This window comes from Ovis aries, chromosome 3 (genome assembly GCF_016772045.2).
Source record: "Ovis aries strain OAR_USU_Benz2616 breed Rambouillet chromosome 3, ARS-UI_Ramb_v3.0, whole genome shotgun sequence".
NCBI classification, from domain to species: Eukaryota; Metazoa; Chordata; class Mammalia; order Artiodactyla; family Bovidae; genus Ovis; species Ovis aries.
This window is the reverse complement of record NC_056056.1, coordinates 32420812-32440044: the sequence shown is the minus strand read 5'-3', so window position 1 is coordinate 32440044 and position 19233 is coordinate 32420812. Positions and strand designations below refer to the sequence as shown.

Below are 19233 nucleotides of genomic sequence, written 5' to 3'. Positions count from 1 at the left end.
GAAACTGTTAATGTCAATTATAAGGGTTTGAACTTTGGAGAGTGTGCACTAGAGAAATAGGAAAGAATTTTTGAGGCAGGGCTTTAAAAAAGATACATATGCACAGTATATAGTGTTGCTAAGGAGATTGCTTAGAAGACTTGAGCAGTCGTGCAATCAAGAGATAATACTGGCAACGAAAATGGAAAGGAAGTGATAGTGCAGGAAGCATGGTGGAGGCAGCTTCTGCAGAATTGTTTGAGCAGAGGGACAGGAGCGCAGCAGAGGCTAACACCAGGCTCTCAACCCAAGTGACTCAGAGAAGGGGGTGCTGCTGTCATCACTAGAAGTTCAAGGGAAGGAAAAGTGTAGGAAGGAATGAGGTGGAGGGTTTCCTGTTATATGGTTTGAATCTGAGGTTCCAACAGGACATTCAGCTGGCAGTCTAGAGCTACTTGGAAATGCAGGAAGCACAGATGAAAGGACTCATCTTGGAGGTTCTCACAGTTGAAACTGTGCAAGTGGTTGACTTTGCTGAGTTGGGGAGAAGGGTAACAAAGAAAGGACGAGGGCCCAGGACAGGGTTTGGGGAACTGTGGCAGCACACTGGAGTGGGAGCAATGGAAGGAAGAGGAGTTGGAAGAGAGATGGGTTAAAGAACCTGGAGAATGTGACGTGGGCGTCAGGCAACAGGATTCCGGATGGAAGGGAAAGCCCCACTGTAGCTGCTATGGGAGGGCTGAGGACACTGAGTGCTGAGGGGAAAGGAAGCCTTCCTGGTCTTCACGATGTTAAATTCACTCTGATTATGTTGGGTTGGATTTTAGAGGATAGCTTCCTATGTTTCTGTAAGGTAAGAGGCACTTACATTCTCTGCCCAGGTGTCTCTGCTCAGAAACCCATAGATACTTCATGCCAGATGTGTGAGAGAAGTCTTTGTTCTTACCACATATCCAGCATAGGTCTCAGTACTTAACCAGATTTTTCTGAAAAGAACACATAATGCATGGCCTCTGTCAAGATTCTTACTCGTATTTTGGCCTGAAACCCCTAGTCTGTCAGTGTGACTCCTCATCCACCTAGCTTGTCACGCTAGCGCCTCTCCCACTTCACACCCTGCACTTCTGCTCCCTCTTCCCAGAAGTGAAGATACGCCCCAGAGGCGAGTTGCCATGGCTGATAAGAACCTCAGGGAGTGAATGCAAGGAAGGAAGGGAGAAGGTGCTGATATTGTTTCCCAGGCACCATTTAGGGGCTCTGCCTTCTTGATCTCATTTACTCCTCATAATAACCCTGTGAAGTAAGTAGTACTATCCCCATTTTACAGATGAGGAAACTGAGACGCAGGGAGTTAAGGGACTTGCCCAAGGTCGCACAACTAGTGAGTAAGTGGGAACCCAGATCTGACCCCAGGGCCTGTGCTGTTTTCCACTGCTTATGACACAGACACTCAGAGTTCAGAGTTCCGGAGTTGCTGGTGAGACCCAGGAGTCCTAGGGAGGTTCTGCCCAGCCTCCTGGGAAAAGCCAGCTTTTGGATGTGATATGTAAATGGCTATACCTTGTTGCTGAGACTGGTGTCATTTTTGCCTTAAGTTCTTTTTAATTGTTCACTCATCTTCCTCGTTCTTCCTAAGAAGAACTTCATGTAATTTGTGTTCTTCTTAAGGCCTGCTGATAACAATTAAAGATTGATTGCCTCTGAGGAGTAGAACTGGAGGTGAGGAGGGACAGGGTAGAAGGCTGTTAGATCCATTACAAGTCCTTCTATTCGAATAGACTTTTTTTTTTAATCATGTTATTTTGATTTTATTAAAAGCCCTCCAAAGACCAGTAGTACAATTAGTAAACAGTGTGAATACACACAAGAACACACTTTGCTAAGTTAATGACTGCGAGAGATACTTTTATAAAATCACAGTATCTACATGTCGTGCATCTGTTTTTTTGAAGGTTCGTAATGAGTTTTACAAGGACACACAGGGTGTGATACTGGTCTATGATGTTGGGCAGAAAGATTCCTTTGATGCCCTTGATGCATGGCTGGCAGAAATGAAGCAAGATCTTGGACCTCATGGAAACATGGAAAATATTGTATTTGCAGTGTGTGCCAACAAGGTAATTGTTTTGGAGATGAGATGCTCAACTTCCTAGGTTCATTATGGGAAGAGTGCAGCTCTGAGTTTTGGGGAATAAATAAGAAGAAAAAAATTATGTAATCTGTAATGTTAAGAATCAGCAGCTTTTCAAAACATATGTTCCTAAAACAAAAACAATTAAGAAACAAAACCTGGCGTGTTACCCAGTTTTTTCTGGTGCCATGTTTGGGAATGGATATTGGTGAGGGAGCTGGAGAGGTGGAGCCTGGTAATCAGACTCTGACCTGACTGGAGGAGGGGGCAGAAGTTAGGTGGAACGTGGGCCGTGGAAAAGCAGACCGTGAGTGGCAGGTGTGATGGAGCCGACTTCCACAAAGATAAGCAGCAGCAGCCTTCTCAGGAGAAAGTGCTGGTAGCAGGCACTTGTGGTTTGCCACAGAGAATCAGTCCATATTTAGTGCTAGTAATTTTTTGGTCCTGGTAATTTTATATACTGGTGCTGGGGTTCGCTTAAGAACAGTTTTTGCCTCAGCAGAGGGTTGACAGAGACCTCACTGGGCTGGGCCTATTCTAGAGGGACAAGGTTGGAATCTTCTCTGCTGCCTCCAACTCTCAATTTCAGATCGACTGTGCTAAGCACCGCTGTGTTGATGAAAGTGAAGGACGTCTTTGGGCTGAAAGCAAGGGGTTCCTGTACTTTGAAACTTCGGCTCAAACTGGAGAAGGAATCAATGAGATGTTCCAGGTAACCTAGCATTGTATTGTTTTAGAGTTTTTGTGTCTGACCATACCGAATTTTAGCTTAATGATGAGGAGCAGAAAGTAATAGAAGTTTCTTATTAGAATAAGCTGTTTCTTTTCAGAAGCAGGTAAGAAAGAGAGAACGGGAGAGAGAGGGTGGGAATGAGTGTGTGTGTGAGAGAGACAGAGAAAGAGGGAGATTTGCCTGCCATCTCCTTTAGATCAGAATTATCCACTTATCAGAATTACTGGGAAATTCTTCAAAATACAGATTGCTGGGCTCCAGGTCCACTGGAAACTTAATGTTTTGTTGGAGCTGAGGAATCTCGATTTTAAAAAACCTCTCTGGGTGATTCCTCTGATTTTCAAGTTTAATAACACTTATTATATGCTTACTTAAATGGGAGAAAGATTTTCTTTAAAACCACGTTTGGTTACATTTATATGCATAATCAAATGAAAGTATTACTTTGGCAAAATTGCCTTGCCATAGCTAATATAATCTTAGTTTGTAGCCCTTGAGGGTACAGTTAGAGAGAGACCAGGAGACTATCATTGCAGAATCAGTAGTCATATGTAAAAGTTCCGTCTCACCAATCAAGTAGGCAGGAGAAGGATGCAATCTGAGTAGATGGTCACTTTTTAGAACTTGGGCTTCCCTTGTAGCTCAGCTGGTGAAGAATCTGCCTACAATGTGGAGACCTGGGTTCAATCCCTGGGTTGGGAAGATCCCCTGGAGAAGGGAAAGGCTACCCACTCCAGTATTCTGGCCTAGAGAATTCCATGGACTGTATAGTCCACGGGGTCACAAAGAGTTGGACATGACTGAGCGACTTTCACTCACTTTTAGAACTGAATAATCTTGAAGCGCTTTAAGGGGCACCTAGAGGGCAGTGGTGACCCACTCCTGTACTCTTGCCTGGAAAATCCCATGGACGGAGGAGCCTGGTGGGCTGCAGTCCATGGGGTCGCTGAGGGTCGGACACGACTCAGTGACTTCACTTTCACTTTTCACTTTCCTGCACGGAGAAGGAAATGGCAACCCACTCCAGTGTTCTTGCCTGGAAAATCCCAAGGACGGCAGAGCCTGTGGGCTGCTGTCAGTGGGGTCGCACAGAGTTGGACACGATTGAAGCGACTTAGCAGCAGTAGCAGCAAACAATAAATTAGAGTCAACTTTTAATTCTAGTTTCATTTGGAAGTAAGTGGTGGCATGAATAATGCATTTTTTCTTATGAATATATCTGATATTTTAGGAATTTTTAGCATTTCAAATAATGTAGCTATACTATAAAGAGTTGTTCTTAATTACCGAGTGGGATTTCATTTAATCTTTTGTACTGAATCTCCTTCTCACAAGATGTCATCCCTCCTACTAGAAGACAGGTTTTATCCTTGGCTGACAGACTGAATTTGGCATCAGTAGCTTCTATTTCAAGACCAAACATGGTTGATGCTGTTTTGCCACTTTTCTAGCCCTTTGAGTACATAGACCCTTGTGAGTATGTTCCAATATGTGTACAGTAATGATACTTAACCATTGGAATAGTACTTTACAGTTCTGGAGAAGTTTACCTGTTTCATCTCATTTGAAACTCTCAACAATGTGTGGCAGGTATCATTCTCATTTCAGATATGAGACATCCAAGAGTAGTAGTGATTTGTCCAAGAGGTATAAATAACTGTCTCAATGTCTTTCAGCACTTTAAAGATATTTGAGTTTTCCTGTAGCCCTTGAGACTATTTTTTTTCCCATTTTTCCTCTGTGTTTTAGATCACACAATCTCTATTGATCTGATTTCAATCTGTTAAATCTATCAAGTGAAGTTTTCAATTCACGGCTTTCCAGTTCTAGAATTTGTATTTGGTTCTTTTGTATAGTTCCCAGTTTTCTGCTGAGATTCTCTCTTTACTCATTTTGAACATATTTTTCTTAATCTCTTTGAAATATATAATAGCTGCTTTACAGTTTTTGTTCAATATCTGAACCATCTTGGGTTCAATTTCTATGGACTACTTTTTTTCCTGACTATGGATCACATTATTGTTTCTTTGTATGACTAGTGACTTTTTATTTAACACCAGACATTGTAGATAATACACTGTAGAGACTCAGTTTGTTCATTTTCCTCGAATGTTGATTTTTGGTTCAGCAGGCAGTTCAGTTATTGACAGATTACACTGAATTTGTGTAGGCTTCACTCTTTTGCTTTAATAGTAAGGCTCAGAAGGAAGCCCAAAGTGTGTTCAAAGCTCTTCTGATCTAATTTAGCAGGACTCAGCCTCCAAATTCTGTCCCTCTTGCAGATCTTGTTGATTCTTGGTTTTAGGTTTTGTTAGGCTGAGTCTGCCTCCTAAGGCATATCCTTTTTGTGGCATCTCAGCTGGGTGCCAGGGGTATGAATGAGGTGTTAAGGGTGTCCCTCTACCTTAACTCTCATGAGTCTCTCTCACTATTGAGTCTTTCCCCCCTCTCATGAGTCTGTCCCCAGGGAGTCTCTCTCACTAGAGCCAAACTCTAGTATCCCCAGGATGGCTCTTCTCCTCACACTACTAGTCAGTTCTGTTCTCAATCTCTCAATAGTTGTTATCTGGTAAGCCTCAGGTGATTTCATCCTCTATATGAGCCTAGCCATCAGCTGCAAACTAGTAGGGAACCCCCACATGGATTTCTTGAGGCCCAGCTCCCTCCTATCCAAGGCCCTGCTCTGCAGATTCCAGCCACGTCAGCATCCTCAAGCTCTGACCTCTGCCTCCTTAGCTCAGTGGGACTTTGTGTCTTCTTAGACTCCAGCACTCTGTGACATGGTAGGAAATGGACTCAGATAAAAGACAAAGGAGCAGTCTTACACTTGTTGTCCACTACCTGGAAAGAGTTGCCTTATATATTTACTTTTATAGTTGTTTGGCAGGATGTTCCCATGATTCCAACATGGCTGGCACTCAGACAAGGAGTTTGAAGAGACTTTTGACTTCAGTTCCAGTATTCTGTATATCACACCATAGCTGGCCTTCTATTACATTACTTGTTATGACTAAATCCCTCAGAAATTTGTGAGGGTTTATATTTTAGGTTAACTTATAGACTAGTAGAAAACCTTACTGATACATGCTGCTGCTGCTAAGTCACTTCAGTTGTGTCTTACTCTGTGCGACCCCAAAGACTGCAGCCCACCAGGCTCCCCCATCCCTGGGATTCTCCGGGCAAGAACATTGGAGTGGTTTGCTATTTGCTTTCTCCAGTGCATGAAAGTGAAAAGTGAAAGTCGCTCAGTCGTGTCCGACTCCCTGCGACCCCCTGGACTGCAGCCTACTGGGCTCCTCCGTCCATGGGATTTTCCAGGCAAGAGTACTGGAGTGGGGTGCCATTGCCTTCTCCACAGGCAAACATCTGGAAGCTATGTTTCCTATTAGGTTGCTTTTATTTTTTAGATAAATCTAGGGTAGAATTAGTGAATAATTAGTCTGTTTAAAAAAAAAGGCTAATAAAGAGTATAATAAAACAATTCTATAAGTACTTAGAAGTAGTACTTTCCTGCTGGTTCAGTTTAATAAATACTTTCTTTGTTTCCTATTACTTAATAGATACTTTATGTCAGGAAGGAACTTGGTTTTATCTTACACTGTTAGCACAGAGTAATATTAAGATAGACTAAAACTAAGTCAGCACTTGTCTTGGAATCTAGCAGCTTTTCCTTTGACACCCCTTTTCACATGTCAAGGTTTCTTGTTTAGGTTGCCAAGTCGATTAGCTGATACTGGAGATAAGAAAGAGGAGTCAAAGAGAAAGAAAAAAATTTAGATGATAATAGGAACTATAGAAATAGCTGAACAAAAAAGGAGAAACGACTTCCCTGGAGGTCCAGTGGTTGAGACTCCACCTTCCAGTGTGAAGGTCACAGGTTTGATCCCTGGTCAGGAAACTAAGGTGTTAGTGGGGCTGCACCCCACATTCCTCGGGGTGCAGCCAAAAATTCAAGAAAAGGAGGAAGGGAGATTTTAAAAAATGGAAGAATGAGGAGATAAGTCAATTTAAAAGTCAGTTCAGTCACTCAGTTGTGTCTGACTCTTTGCGACTCCATGGACTGCAGCATGCCAGGCCTCCCTGTCCATCACCAACTCCTGGAGCCTACTCAAACTCATGTCCATTGAGTCGGTGATGCCATCCAACCACCTCATTCTCTGTCATCCCCTTCTCTTCCCACCTTCAATCTTTCCCAGCATCAGGGTCTTTTCTAATGAGTCAGTTCTTTGCATCAGGTGGCCAAAGTATTGGAGCTTCAGCTTCAACATCAGTCCTTCCAATGAATATTCAGAACTGATATTTCCTTTGGGATAGACTGGTTGGATCTCCTTGTCCAAGGGACTCTCAAGAGTCTTCTCCAACGTCACAGTTCAAAAACATCAATTCTTCAGCTCTCAGCTTTCTTTATAGTCTAATTCTCACATCCATACATGAGTACTGGAAAAGCCGTAGCTTTGATTAAATGGACCTTTGTTGGTAAAGTAATGTCTCTGCTTTTTAATATGCTGTCTAGGTTGGTCGTAACTTTCCTTCCAAGGAGCAAGCATCTTTTGATTCCATGGCTGCAGTTAGCATCTGCAGTGATTTTGGAGCCCCAAAAGAAAGTCTGTCACAGTTTCCACTGTTTCCCTGTCTATTTGCCATGAAGTGATAGAACCAGATGCCATGATCTTAGTTTTCTGAATATTGAGTTTTAAGCCAACTTTTTCACTCTCCTCTTTCACTTTCATCAAGAGGCTCTTTAGTTCTTCTTCGCTTTCTGCCATAAAGGAGGTGTCATCTGCATATCTGAGGTTATTGATATTTCTCCAGCAGTCTTGATTCCAGCTTGTGCTTCATCCAGCCCAGCATTTCTCATGAGGTACTCTGCATATAAGTTAACTAAGCAGGGTGACAATATACAGCCTTGACGTACTCCTTTCCCTATATGGAACTAGTCTGTTGTTCCATGTCCAGTTCTAACTGTTGCTTCCTGACCTGCATACAGGTTACTGAAGAGGCAGGTCAGGTGGTCTGGTATTCCCATCTCTTGAAGAATTTTCCACAGTTTATTGTGATCCACACAGTCAAAGGCTTTGGCATAGTCAATAAAGCAGAAATAGATGTTTATCTGGAACTCTCTTGCTTTTTCCATGATCCAGTGGATGTTGGCAATTTGATCTCTGGTTCCTCTACCTTTTCTAAAACCAGCTTGGACATCTGGAAGTTCACGGTTCATGTATTGCTGAAGCCTGGCTTGGAGAATTTTGAGCATTGCTTTGCTAGCGTGTGAGATGAGTGCAGTTGTGCAGTACTTTGAACATTCTTTGGCCTTGTCTTTCTTTGGGATTGGAATGAAAACTGACTTTTTCCAGTCCTGTGGCCACTGCTGAGTTTTCCAAATGTGCTGGCATATTGAGTGCAGCACTTTCTTTTAGGATTTGAAATAGCTCAACTGGAATTCTATCACCTCCACTAGCTTTGTTTGTACTGATGCTTCTAAAGGCCCACCTGACTTTGCATTCCAGGATGTCTGGCTCTAGGTGGATGATCACACCATCATGGTTATCTGGGTCAATAAGATCTTTTTTGTATAAATCTTCTATGTATTCTTGCCATCTTTTCTTAATATCTTCTGCTCCTGTTAGGTCCATACCATTTCTGTCCTTTATTGTGCCCATTTTTGCATTAAATGTTCCCTCAGTATCTCTAATTTTCTTGACGAGATCGCTAGTCTTGTCCTCTATTTCTTTGCACTGATCACTGAGGAAGGCTTTCTTATCTCTCCTTGCTATTCTTTGGAACTCTGCATTCAAATGGATATATCTTTCCTTTTCTCCTTTGCCTTTCTAGTATTTTCTTTTCTCAGTTATTTTTAAGGTCTCCTCGGACAACCATTTTGCCTTTTCCCATTTCTTTTTTTGAGGATGGTCTTGATCACTGCCTCCTGTACAGTATCATGAACTTCCATCCATAGTTCTTCAGGCACTCTGTCTATCCAATCTAATCCCTTGAATCTATTTCTCACTTCTGCTATTTAATCGTAAGGGATTTGATTTAGGTCATACCTGAATGGTCTAGTGGTTTTCCCTACTTTCTTCAATTTAAGTCTGAATTTGGCAATAAAGAGTTCATGATCTGAGCCACAGTCAGCTCCCGGTCTTGTTGTCACTGACTATATAGAGCATAATGGAGCAGGCAATGGCACCCCACTCCAGTACTCTTGCCTGGAAAATCCCATGGACGGAGGAACCTGGTGGGCTGCAGTCCATGGGGTCGCTAAGAGTCAGACACGACTGAAGCGACTTAGCAGCAACAGCAGCAGCATAGAGCATAAATTGGATTAAAGATTCACTGAGCATGGCCCCACCCATCAGAACAAGACTCAGTTTCTCCCTCAGTCAGTCTCTCCCATCAGGAAGCTTCCATAAGTCTATTATTCTTCTCCATCAGAGGGCAGACAGAATGAAAACCACAATCACAGAAACCTAACCAATCTGGTCACATGGACCACAATTCAGTGAAACTATGAGCCATGCCGTGTAGGGCCGCCCAAGATGGATGGGTCGTGGTGGAGAGTTCTGACAAAATGTGGTCCACTGGAGAAGGGAATGGCAAAGCACTTCAATATTCTTGCCTTGAGAACCTCATGAACAGTATGAAAGGGCAAAAAGATAGGACAGTGAAAGATGAATTCCTTAGGTTGGTAGGTGCCCAGTATGCTACTGGAGATCAGTGGAGAAATAACTCCAGAAAGAATGAAGAGACAGAGCCAAAGCAAAAACAACACCCAGTTGTGGATGTGACTGGTGATGGAAGTAAAGTCTGATGCTGTAAAGAACAGTATTGGATAGGAACTTGCAATGTTAGGTCATGAATCAAGGCAAATTGGAACTAGTCAGACAGGAGATGGCAAGAGTGAACATTGACATTTTAGGAATCAGCAAACTAAAATGGACTGGAATGGGTGGATTTAACTCAGATTACCATTATATCTACTGTGGGCAAGAATCCCTTAGAAGAAAGGGAATAGCCATCGTAGTCAACAGGAGTCTGAAATACAGTACTTGGATGCAGTCTCATAAATGAGAGAATGATCTGTGTTCGTTTCCAAGGCAAACCATTCAGTATCACAGTAGTCCAAGTCTATGCCCCAACCAGTAATGCTAAAGAAGCTGAAGTTGAACGGTTCTATGAAGACCTACAAGACCTTTTAGAACTAACACCCAAAAAGATGTCCTTTTCATTATAGGGGACTGGAATGCAAAAGTAGGAAGTCAAGAGATACCTGGAGTAACAGGCAAATTTGGCCTTGGAGTACAGAATGAAGCAGGTCAAAGGCTAACAGAGTTTTGCCAAGAGGACACACTGGTTATAGCAAACAGTCTGTTCCAGCAACACAAGAGAAGACTCTACACGTAGACATCAGCAGATGGTTGATACTGAAATCAGATTGATTATATTCTTTGCAGCCAAAGGTGGAGAAGCTTTATATAGTCACCAATTTAAAAGTAGCTGTAATGTATTAAATTAGTGTTTTGAGTGAAGTTATTCAACAATAATAGTGCACAAGGCGTGAAATATGAGCAGGATCACAAAATAATTTTCACTTTAAAAAACATAAAATAGGAAAAAATAATAACAGTTTACAGAATAAGAAAAGACCTATAAGCATATGAAAAGATATGCAAGCTCCCTTATAATTAAAGAAATGGAAATAAAAACTGTGAGATAACATCAGATTGGTAAAAATGAAGATGTATAATAATGCCCAATATTGAAGAGTATGGGGAAGTAGGCATTTCCATTCACTGTGATGGGAGTATAAACTGGTATAGCCTTTTTGTATGACAGTTGTCAAAATCAGAAAGTAAAATGTATACACACTTTTATTCAGCAATTTTGCTTTCAGAAATTTATTCTGAAACAGTATCCCCACAAGTGTGCAGAGACATGTACCCATAAAAAAATATTCCCTAAAGCACTGTGTGTGTGACGCAAAACTGGAAACAGTCGACCTGTCCGAGAAGAGGGAGTTGATTAAGTAAATTATGAGCACAGTCAGTCACACAGTGGAATACCAAACACTCATCAAAAGGGAGGAAGAAAGTGTCTATATGCAGCTAGAGAAAGATTCTAAGATTTATTATTACGTGAAGAAAGTTACAAGGTGCTCAGCAGTGTGTTTAATCTGCTCTCTTTTATGTAAATACTTTGGGCTTGGATATGTGTACTGGTACTGAGAGAAAATTATTCTGGAAGGATACTGAAAAAAATGTATTAACAATGGTTTACCCCGAGGAGAGGAACTGGAGGGGCAGGGAGATAGTTTTCATTTTACATTTTTTCTATTTGAATTTTTCTAATAATATTTGTATACTAGTTTTTAATTTCAAGTATGACTGAGAGTAGGATCATAGGCTATTTAAATTCTTATACTTTTTGCGTGCTTAAATATGTACATAATATACATATATGTTCTACATATATGTATTAGTATAAAAGAGAAAAGGTATGTTTGCTTTATTGTGAATTTTAAGTTATTGGATTATATTAAAATTCTTTAAGTTGATGCCTAGAAAGAATTCCTATTTTCCCCAAATCAGTTCTCCTCTGGGATGTGTTTTCTTTTTGCAGACCTTTTATCTATCCATAGTTGATTTATGTGAAAATGGCGGAAAACGTCCTAACACAAATAGCAGTGCTAGTTTCACCAAAGAACAAGCAGACACCATTCGCAGAATTCGAAGTAGTAAGGACAGTTGGGACATGTTGGGAGTCAAACCTGGGGCCTCGAGGTAAGCAGTGCTCTCAGGTCCTAGTGCTGCCTTCTGTTATAAAGATTCAGTCATCAGGATATAGTGTGATATCTTCCTGTAATGGGCTAGAAATATGAAGATGTGTGGAAACAGATTACTTAACACTACTCCTTCACCAAATTAAGTGAATACCAAAGAAGGGAAACAGAGGGCACGATGGCCTGGTGTGGGGACGATGTCGTGTATCTGTTGTGTGAGTACCTTTTGAAATGGTATGCTCTTCTTTTGTTGACCAAGAGTCTAGAAACAAATGTAACCTCAATATATACACATATAATCACAAAAGAGAATTCTTAAAGCTTAGAATTTTTGAAAAAGAATGTTAGCAATCAACTTGTTGAAACACTTCATTTCATACGTGGGAAAACTGGGACTCAGGGAAACTAAAAACGCAGTCAGGGACTCCGGGAGTTAGTGGTGGAATTAACCCTGAACCCTGTGTGTCTTCCTGTCTCTGATTCTGTGTCTCTCAAAAATCATTGTAGTTCCTCATCTGTGTGTGTTTATATTAAATTATTTTATTTTAGCCAAAATAATTATTTTGGAGAAAAAGAAATACAATCACTACTCTTCATGAAAGAAATAAATCGTTACCTAGTACGATTATGTAACTTTTCCCCCAGTCTTATTGAAATATAATTGACATACAACACTGTATAAGGTTAAGGTGTATAGCATGATGATTTAACTTACATACATTGTGAAACAATTAGCGAAATAAGTTCAGTGAACATCCATCATCTCATAGAGATAAAGAAAAAAAAAAGTTTTTTCCTTGTGATTAGAACTTTTGGAATCTACTCTCCTAAGAACTCTCAATTGTTATCTCACTTTTAACTCTATAATAATACTGTTACTATGCGTATTATTGGAGTTCTCAGATCTTTTTATTTTGCACCATAGCTTTCCTCCCTATGTTTCTCCCTTTCTACTTTTTCACCTTGATTCCCAGAAAAGAAAAAAGTACATCTCAAAACTGCTTTATCAGCATCAACAACATTAAGTATCTCTTCTCCATTTTGGTCTCATAGCATTTCTGCAGGTTCAGAAGAGAAGAGGGGATGGGAACAGGGAGACAGTTATTGGTCACCCTTGACTTGACAGGCGTTACTAAGGATGCTTTAAACACCTGACGAAATTCAGATGACCTTGCAGCATAAAGTTAATTGGTGGCTTTTGGGGCTTCCCAGGTGGCACAGTGGTAAAGAATCTGCCTGCCCATGCAAGAGATGCAAGAGACTTGGGTTCGATCCCTGGGTGGGGAAGATCCCCTGAAGAAGGGAACGGCCACCCACTCAGTATTCTTCCCTGGAGAATTCCACGGACAGAGAAGCCTGGTGGGCTACAGGCCATAGGGTCACAAAGAGTCGGACACACCTGAGCAACTAATATTCCTTTTACTGTTGTGTATCAAATTCAGCTTTTTTGTTGTTTTGGCCTTTCCCTTACTGACCCTGCTCCCTGGCTGACTTTATCCGCTGTTTCCTCCTGGAACTACATGCCGGCTCTCCGTTCCCTCTCTGGCCTCTAACAGTTCTCTCCCTGCTGCTCTGTGTTTCCCATCACCGGATCAATTCCTGAACCCCATCTTCTTGCAGAGTCCTCCCCAAGGGGCCCTGCCCTTATGGCCTCTTGTCCTCATCGCTTCCATCAGCAATTATTTGCCAAGTGCCAAATGCCTGTGAGGCGCTAAACACTGTCTGTTTTCAGTTGATCATGTTTGTATACTCACTTTGTATTGTCTGTGTTTCTACTTGAATGTTACGTATTATTTGTCCATTGTTTGTTTCCCAGTCCTTTAGTCTCACCTTTGAGAACGGGTCACGATAATTTCAGATATGCTTACTGCAAGAGGTGTTCTGTTATCCAAGCAGCTGAAGTGCAGTGGGCAGAGGGTGGGGGCTGACTTCCCTACTGACAGAGAGCTCTGCTTTTTCTTTGCAGGGATGAAGTCAATAAAGCATATCGGAAACTTGCTGTGCTGCTCCACCCTGACAAATGTGTAGCACCTGGTAGTGAAGATGCCTTCAAAGTCGTTGTGAATGCCCGAACAGCCCTCCTGAAAAACATCAAGTAGAAAATAGGAAAAACAGACAGGTGTAGGCCTCGAGTCCAAACAGACTTTCTCTGGTGGTAAAATAGCCAACATGGGTTTTTCCTCCACAAAATTCTTACAGCCCTTTTCACTCACGTGCTGTCATTTGTAAACCAGTAATTTGGGTGCCTGTTTCCATGTCACAGACATTTTGCAGAGAGACAAAATGAAGAGAACTGAGTGCCACTTATACACTATCGTTCATTTTCTATTTCTGAATGATGATAGATTTTTTTTTTCTCATGAGTTGGTAAGCTCTGTCAGTATAGCATCGCTTAGGCACTTTGCTCAGGAAAGTCCACGAAGTTTCTGGAAGGATAGGAGGATCTTTTTGCTTTTCCTTTATTAAAAAACATTCATCATCAGAGGAAAAAAACAAAAATGGAAGCAAACATAGCAGAACCCCTGAAAGTGTGTGACCTTGCAAGCAAGTTGCCCCTTTACAATAAGTTTCTTAGATGATAGTTGCAGCATCAGTCTGCTTAATTAATGCATGAACTCTTGGCAGCCCTTCGGAAGTGAAACAAGGTGGTGCAGTCCTGAGCTGAGTGGCCCTTTTTTGACGTTCACTCTGTGCCCCTTCTCCATCACCGGGGGAGAGACCAGCCAGTCTTGAGCATAGAGGTGGCAGTAGCCGCAGGTTCTGGTAGGCTGGCTGCTGCTGGACCTGCCCCTGGGTCTGAGGCCTTTCCCTGGCCATGGGAGTGCTGGTAGCTGTAGGGGCATCTTCACCTAGGAGTCAGGAGTCAGATCCCAAGACAGAAATGCCTGCAGGTCAAACTGGATTGTGCACACATCCCCAGAGGGCATGACCCGCCTAGTTCGGTCGTGTCTGATGCCCTAGGAGAGCCCCCATAGGAGGCTTCTGCCTTTCCTTGTTGCAGCAGCATTTGCCAAGACAGGTGGGAGAGACAGGGATGCGTGTCAGCCGGGGGCCTCCCTTCGCTTCCTCATCAGTGTGAGCTCCCCTTCCCTCTTCTGTTCCTGCCTTATCTCTTAAGGTACCACATCTGCCACCACCGCTCTCTTCTTGAATCCCCGCCTTCCGGCTATTGCCTCCTCTGTCCTGTGCAGCCTTTGCCGGGGCCTGGTAGACCAGAGACAAGTATAGATCCTTTGGGTGGTGGACAGAGAGATCTTAAGGCCTGTGTGGGAAGAATCTGTTACTTTTGTGTAGGTTCCAAATTTCTGATCAGTAATACTTTTAAGCTGCAGATTCTGAAAATTAATTTCACATAGAGAAATCCATTCTCTTGCCATCGTCTCTCTCTCAGTATCCAAGAGATGGATGAAGATCACGCGTCAGGACTGGCCTTCCTTCCAGAGCTCACAGAATAGTGTCACCGCGTGGCACATTACACCATCGCTGTCATGTTACTCAGATTTTTAGCTGTGACCAAGCAGCACTAATTGGGGCTTTAAAGTATATGAAACTTTGCCATCAGTGAATTTTAAACAGCTATCCCATATTGATTGCCAAGTAGCATTCGCATTACCCTACCTGAGAAGAAAAACCACTTTCATTTAATTCACACCCACTGCAGCCTTCTAAACCCTTCCCTGCTCCAGAGCAGCTTCTCTTTGTGTGGCTGCCCTTGGGTGGCACTGAGCTGGTTGTCAGGAAACCAGAGCATTGTTTTCTAGTAAGAGTTTTCATTTTGATATTAAAAATGCTTTTTTTTCTTAGTAAAATTGAGATATGAGATATGATTTTTTGTGGGATTTTCCTTCATTTTAACTAGTTTCTGGGCCTGTAAAACTCAGGCCAAAGTTCTTCAGGGCTTTAATTTTGCTGTAGGCCTTCATCATGCCTAAAGTGACAGACATAGATCTGCTCTTGTGGCAGAACTTAGGAGTCATATGGATGAAGGACCGTGCGTGGTGGTGTCAGCCCGCATTGACGTGACGGCTCACTTGTGTATGTGGCCCTGTGTAAAAACTGGTGCCAGTTTTCATCACTGTCATTAAACACTAGATGGGTCACCTCATTCAGCTACATTGTGCAGGTGAGCAGTTATAGCAGAGAGAGTTCTCTAGTTCTTCTATTCACATCCTTATGTAATGAGTGACTTGTTGACATTTAGCCTGATCTTGATTCTTAGGTCTTGCTCAGTTCCCAGCACCTTGATTACTCATGTTAAGAATGGCTATGTACTGCTTCATTTATGGAAAAGAAAGAAAAGAAAGTTAAAGGTTCAGGGTCCTAGAATTTTTCTGATTTCCCTAATTCTGAGTAGAATGTCAAGAAGTAATGAAATGAAGCCTGATCTGCAATGAAAAGTAACTTCATATAAAATTTTACAGACCTCTGTGCATTAATTTAAATTCTTGGTACAAATGTATATTTTTTAGTTCAAGCTTATTAAAATTCTTCAGCCAGTTAGGATTGCACAGTACATCAGTGAGAGTAACAACTAGCAGAATAATTTCAATGGCTAAAGAAAATTTTATACAGGATCTTGTTTTTTTCAAAAAAGAACAAGAAGTTTGAACAGCTGTTATTCAAGAAAAGCCATTTCTTCTGCATCTGAGTCACCAAGAATGAACACTTTAAAAACTTGTTAGAAATCCCTGGAGGCTTTTGAAATTAATCGCCAACCTACCTAAGAACTTTAAAATACACCATCCTTTTGTTCCTCTGTTCCTCTTCCATGGCTCCTTTTGAATCAGTATTCTCAACTGTCAACGTGTCTCTTACTTCAGCAGTGTCGTTTATTTCTTTGCATAAATGTGTGCTTGTCTAGGCTTGGAGATACTGTGCTGCTTCCCAAGATAAATTGCTCTGATTCTGTAGATCGCACTCTGTTCTTTAAGGCTCACATTTACCTCAGGAAACTCACTTTAGCATGTTTTTTTGTTGTTTTTTTTTGCATTGAATTTTCAAATGGTAATTATTTCTTTATACTGGTAAACTAGTACCTAATTTACTGTTCACTAAGTGAGCCATAGATAAGGCAGCTAAATTTCTGAAAGAGAGAAAATGGGCAGCCCTTGGTTGCTGTGAATCAGTAGTAAGGTCCCTATTTCTCAAAGAACAATGACAGAATCTCAAGGGGAAGGAGGTATTTCGGTCTCATGTTAGAAAGTGTGGGGGGCGTGTGTACATTGCCTTTGACAAGGTGTCAGTGTCTGTCCCCTAAGCAATTTCAGTGGGCCCTGGAATGTCACTCCCTTCTCCACTACACTCTGTCTAGCTCACTCTGAGTCTGATTACATTTTTGTGAAACTTTTGCAGAGAAATTAAGCCGCAAAATGCAGCTAACTTCCTTCCATTGCAAGTTTTACAAAGGGAAGAGGGGTTCATATTTCTCATGATAGGTACCTAGCACAATTGTAAGAGACAGTTACTAATGTTTATATGTTGGTGTTTCCATTAAGCATTTCTAGAGGAGACGAAAGCTTAAACTTGTGGTGTGGATGAGTTAGATCGTGTCTGACAAGCAGTGCAATATGAAGCTGTGCAATAAAGGCTGTGTTGTGAAATGAAGCGCTGGAAAGCTGGACAGTTCGGGTTAGCTTCCTGCAGCAATTGCCAGCAGGATGGTCTGCCCTTGGCCCAGGAATGCAGAGTCTCTAAAGAAACCCTTTGCTCTTATGAGGTAATTTATGTATTTGCTTTCTGTTGAAATAATGGAAAATGTTAAAGCTAACAGCTGTCTATGTCTTGTACAGAGAGTGTCATATGTATTTAAGTTGTGTATTTTTATAAAGTAAAGCCAAATGCCAAATGGTCTGTGGGCTGCACTTATTTGTTGAGACACTGGTCTTTAACGCAGAAGCCAGTTGTTAACAGCTGAGATCATAGATAAGACATCTTGCTTTAGTTGCCAGTGGGTAAAACGGAGGAAATGGCATTCAGTGGTCCCTCAGGCTGTTCTAACCTTAATTCAGTTGTGATGAAAGTCTTTTGCTCTCTTAAAGAAAGATACTGATATTATGTTTTCCTTTTTAATTCAAATGAAACTATTGTTATCACATTTTAATAATGCAAGTCTAATTCAGCTAATTAGTCCCTAAACTACAGGAATCCTTAAGTAACAGACTATGGTGAAGGCGAATTTGAAAGTAAAAGCCTTGTAGGGCCAGCCCACAGAAGGCTTCAAATCAGAGCTCTAATTTTCATTGTGAATGACACTCACTGTCACCTGAGAATGCGCTCCACTCCTGGGGAACCACTCTACCATCTCCACACTGCTGACATGTGCTAAAGCAGAGCTGCCAAATCCTCCTATGACCTCTGCCTTGCTCCTTGGTCACAGAGCTTGGCCTGAGAGATGGGAATGTCACCCAAGCTCTGGAGAAGGAAATGGCAGCCCACTCCAGTATTCTTGCCTAGAGAATACCACGGACAAAGGAGCCTGGCAAGTCCATGGGGTCGCAAGAGTTGGACACGACTTAGCGACTAAACCACCACCACCACCACCTGAGATCTTTCTAGTTGGAATCTAGGAAGACAGACTTTCTCTCAGGACAGAAAGATGGGAGGAGTCCTGCTGATGCTGGCAACCGTGATTCCAACCTCATGGAAAAAATCAGAGCGAATGAAACAGACATTCAGAAAGAGACCGTATCCGTATGGCAAAGATGTTCCTTCCAGTTCCCAGGGTCCCCTGAACTGGCTGCTCTAAAAGCCCGTCACCCACCCCAGAATCCTCCCAATCAATCTCCACTCCCCTGTTTTCTGCTTAAGTTTGTTGGAGTTTGCTTTCTGTTACTCGCAACCAAAAGGATATTAGAAAATAATAGACATTAAGGGTCATAAGCAGAAATGAGAAAGCTATGGTCTGTAGACTGGTGCAGTACTTGATAAGTGAAGTGTGACAGTTTAGATATTAAGTATATCCAGATACTTGGTGTTTCTGTTTTAAAACAATAATAACCAACTGTAAAACTGAGAAGAATTTGGTTTACTCATTTTGTTTCAGGATCAATTTAAGATGCACAATTTTATCTAGCTTTTTTGTTTCCTTTTGATCCATTGCCTATCAGGGGCACTTGTAATATGGTAAATTTCTAATCAAGCTTTATTGTTAAAACAGTCATTCACCATGCATTTATTGAGCACCTACTATATGCCAGGCTTTGTTCTAGGCACTGAGGATATAACATAACACAGAATCGACAAAAATCCCTGCCCTGTGGAGCTTCATTCTTGTTGTTGTTCTTTTTAATTTGCGGAATTTTGAAGAAAGCTTCATTTTTCCTTATAGGTTTATTTCTGAAGAGGCAAATTTGCATTTTTTTTTTTACTGCTCTTTAAGATATGCAATTTTGCAATTAATACTCTGATTGCTGCTACATATGGAAGACCATGTAGGTTGTTAAAATGCTGTATTAATTTTTTTCTTGAGAACTTGACCACTATCATTATACGGAGTGGTTTTTCCTGTTGACCTGGAGGACACAGTACTAGACTTTAGGCGTTTCTTTATATATGTTTTATATTAAATAATTAAAATATTAATATCTTCCCCCATAGCAGTTGATAAGGTTGTGT

The 19233-nt window shown here is 41.6% G+C and overlaps 1 protein-coding gene across 2 annotated transcripts in view; it reads left to right on the top strand.

The window, feature by feature from the left end:
* DNAJC27 (DnaJ heat shock protein family (Hsp40) member C27) overlaps positions 1 to 17464 on the top strand; it is a 38688-nt gene extending 21224 nt beyond the window's left edge. Inside the window, exons 4-7 of one of the 2 annotated variants that reach the window (XM_004005728.4) lie at positions 1932 to 2096; positions 2700 to 2822; positions 11460 to 11620; positions 13586 to 17464. In XM_004005728.4, coding sequence (XP_004005777.2) covers positions 1932 to 2096; positions 2700 to 2822; positions 11460 to 11620; positions 13586 to 13718 — 582 coding nt within the window. In that variant the 3' untranslated portion in view covers positions 13719 to 17464. The remainder of the gene's footprint in view (positions 1 to 1931; positions 2097 to 2699; positions 2823 to 11459; positions 11621 to 13585) is intronic. The other variant, XM_042245872.2, reaches the window with a different exon arrangement.
* Positions 17465 to 19233: the final 1769 nt, after the last annotated feature.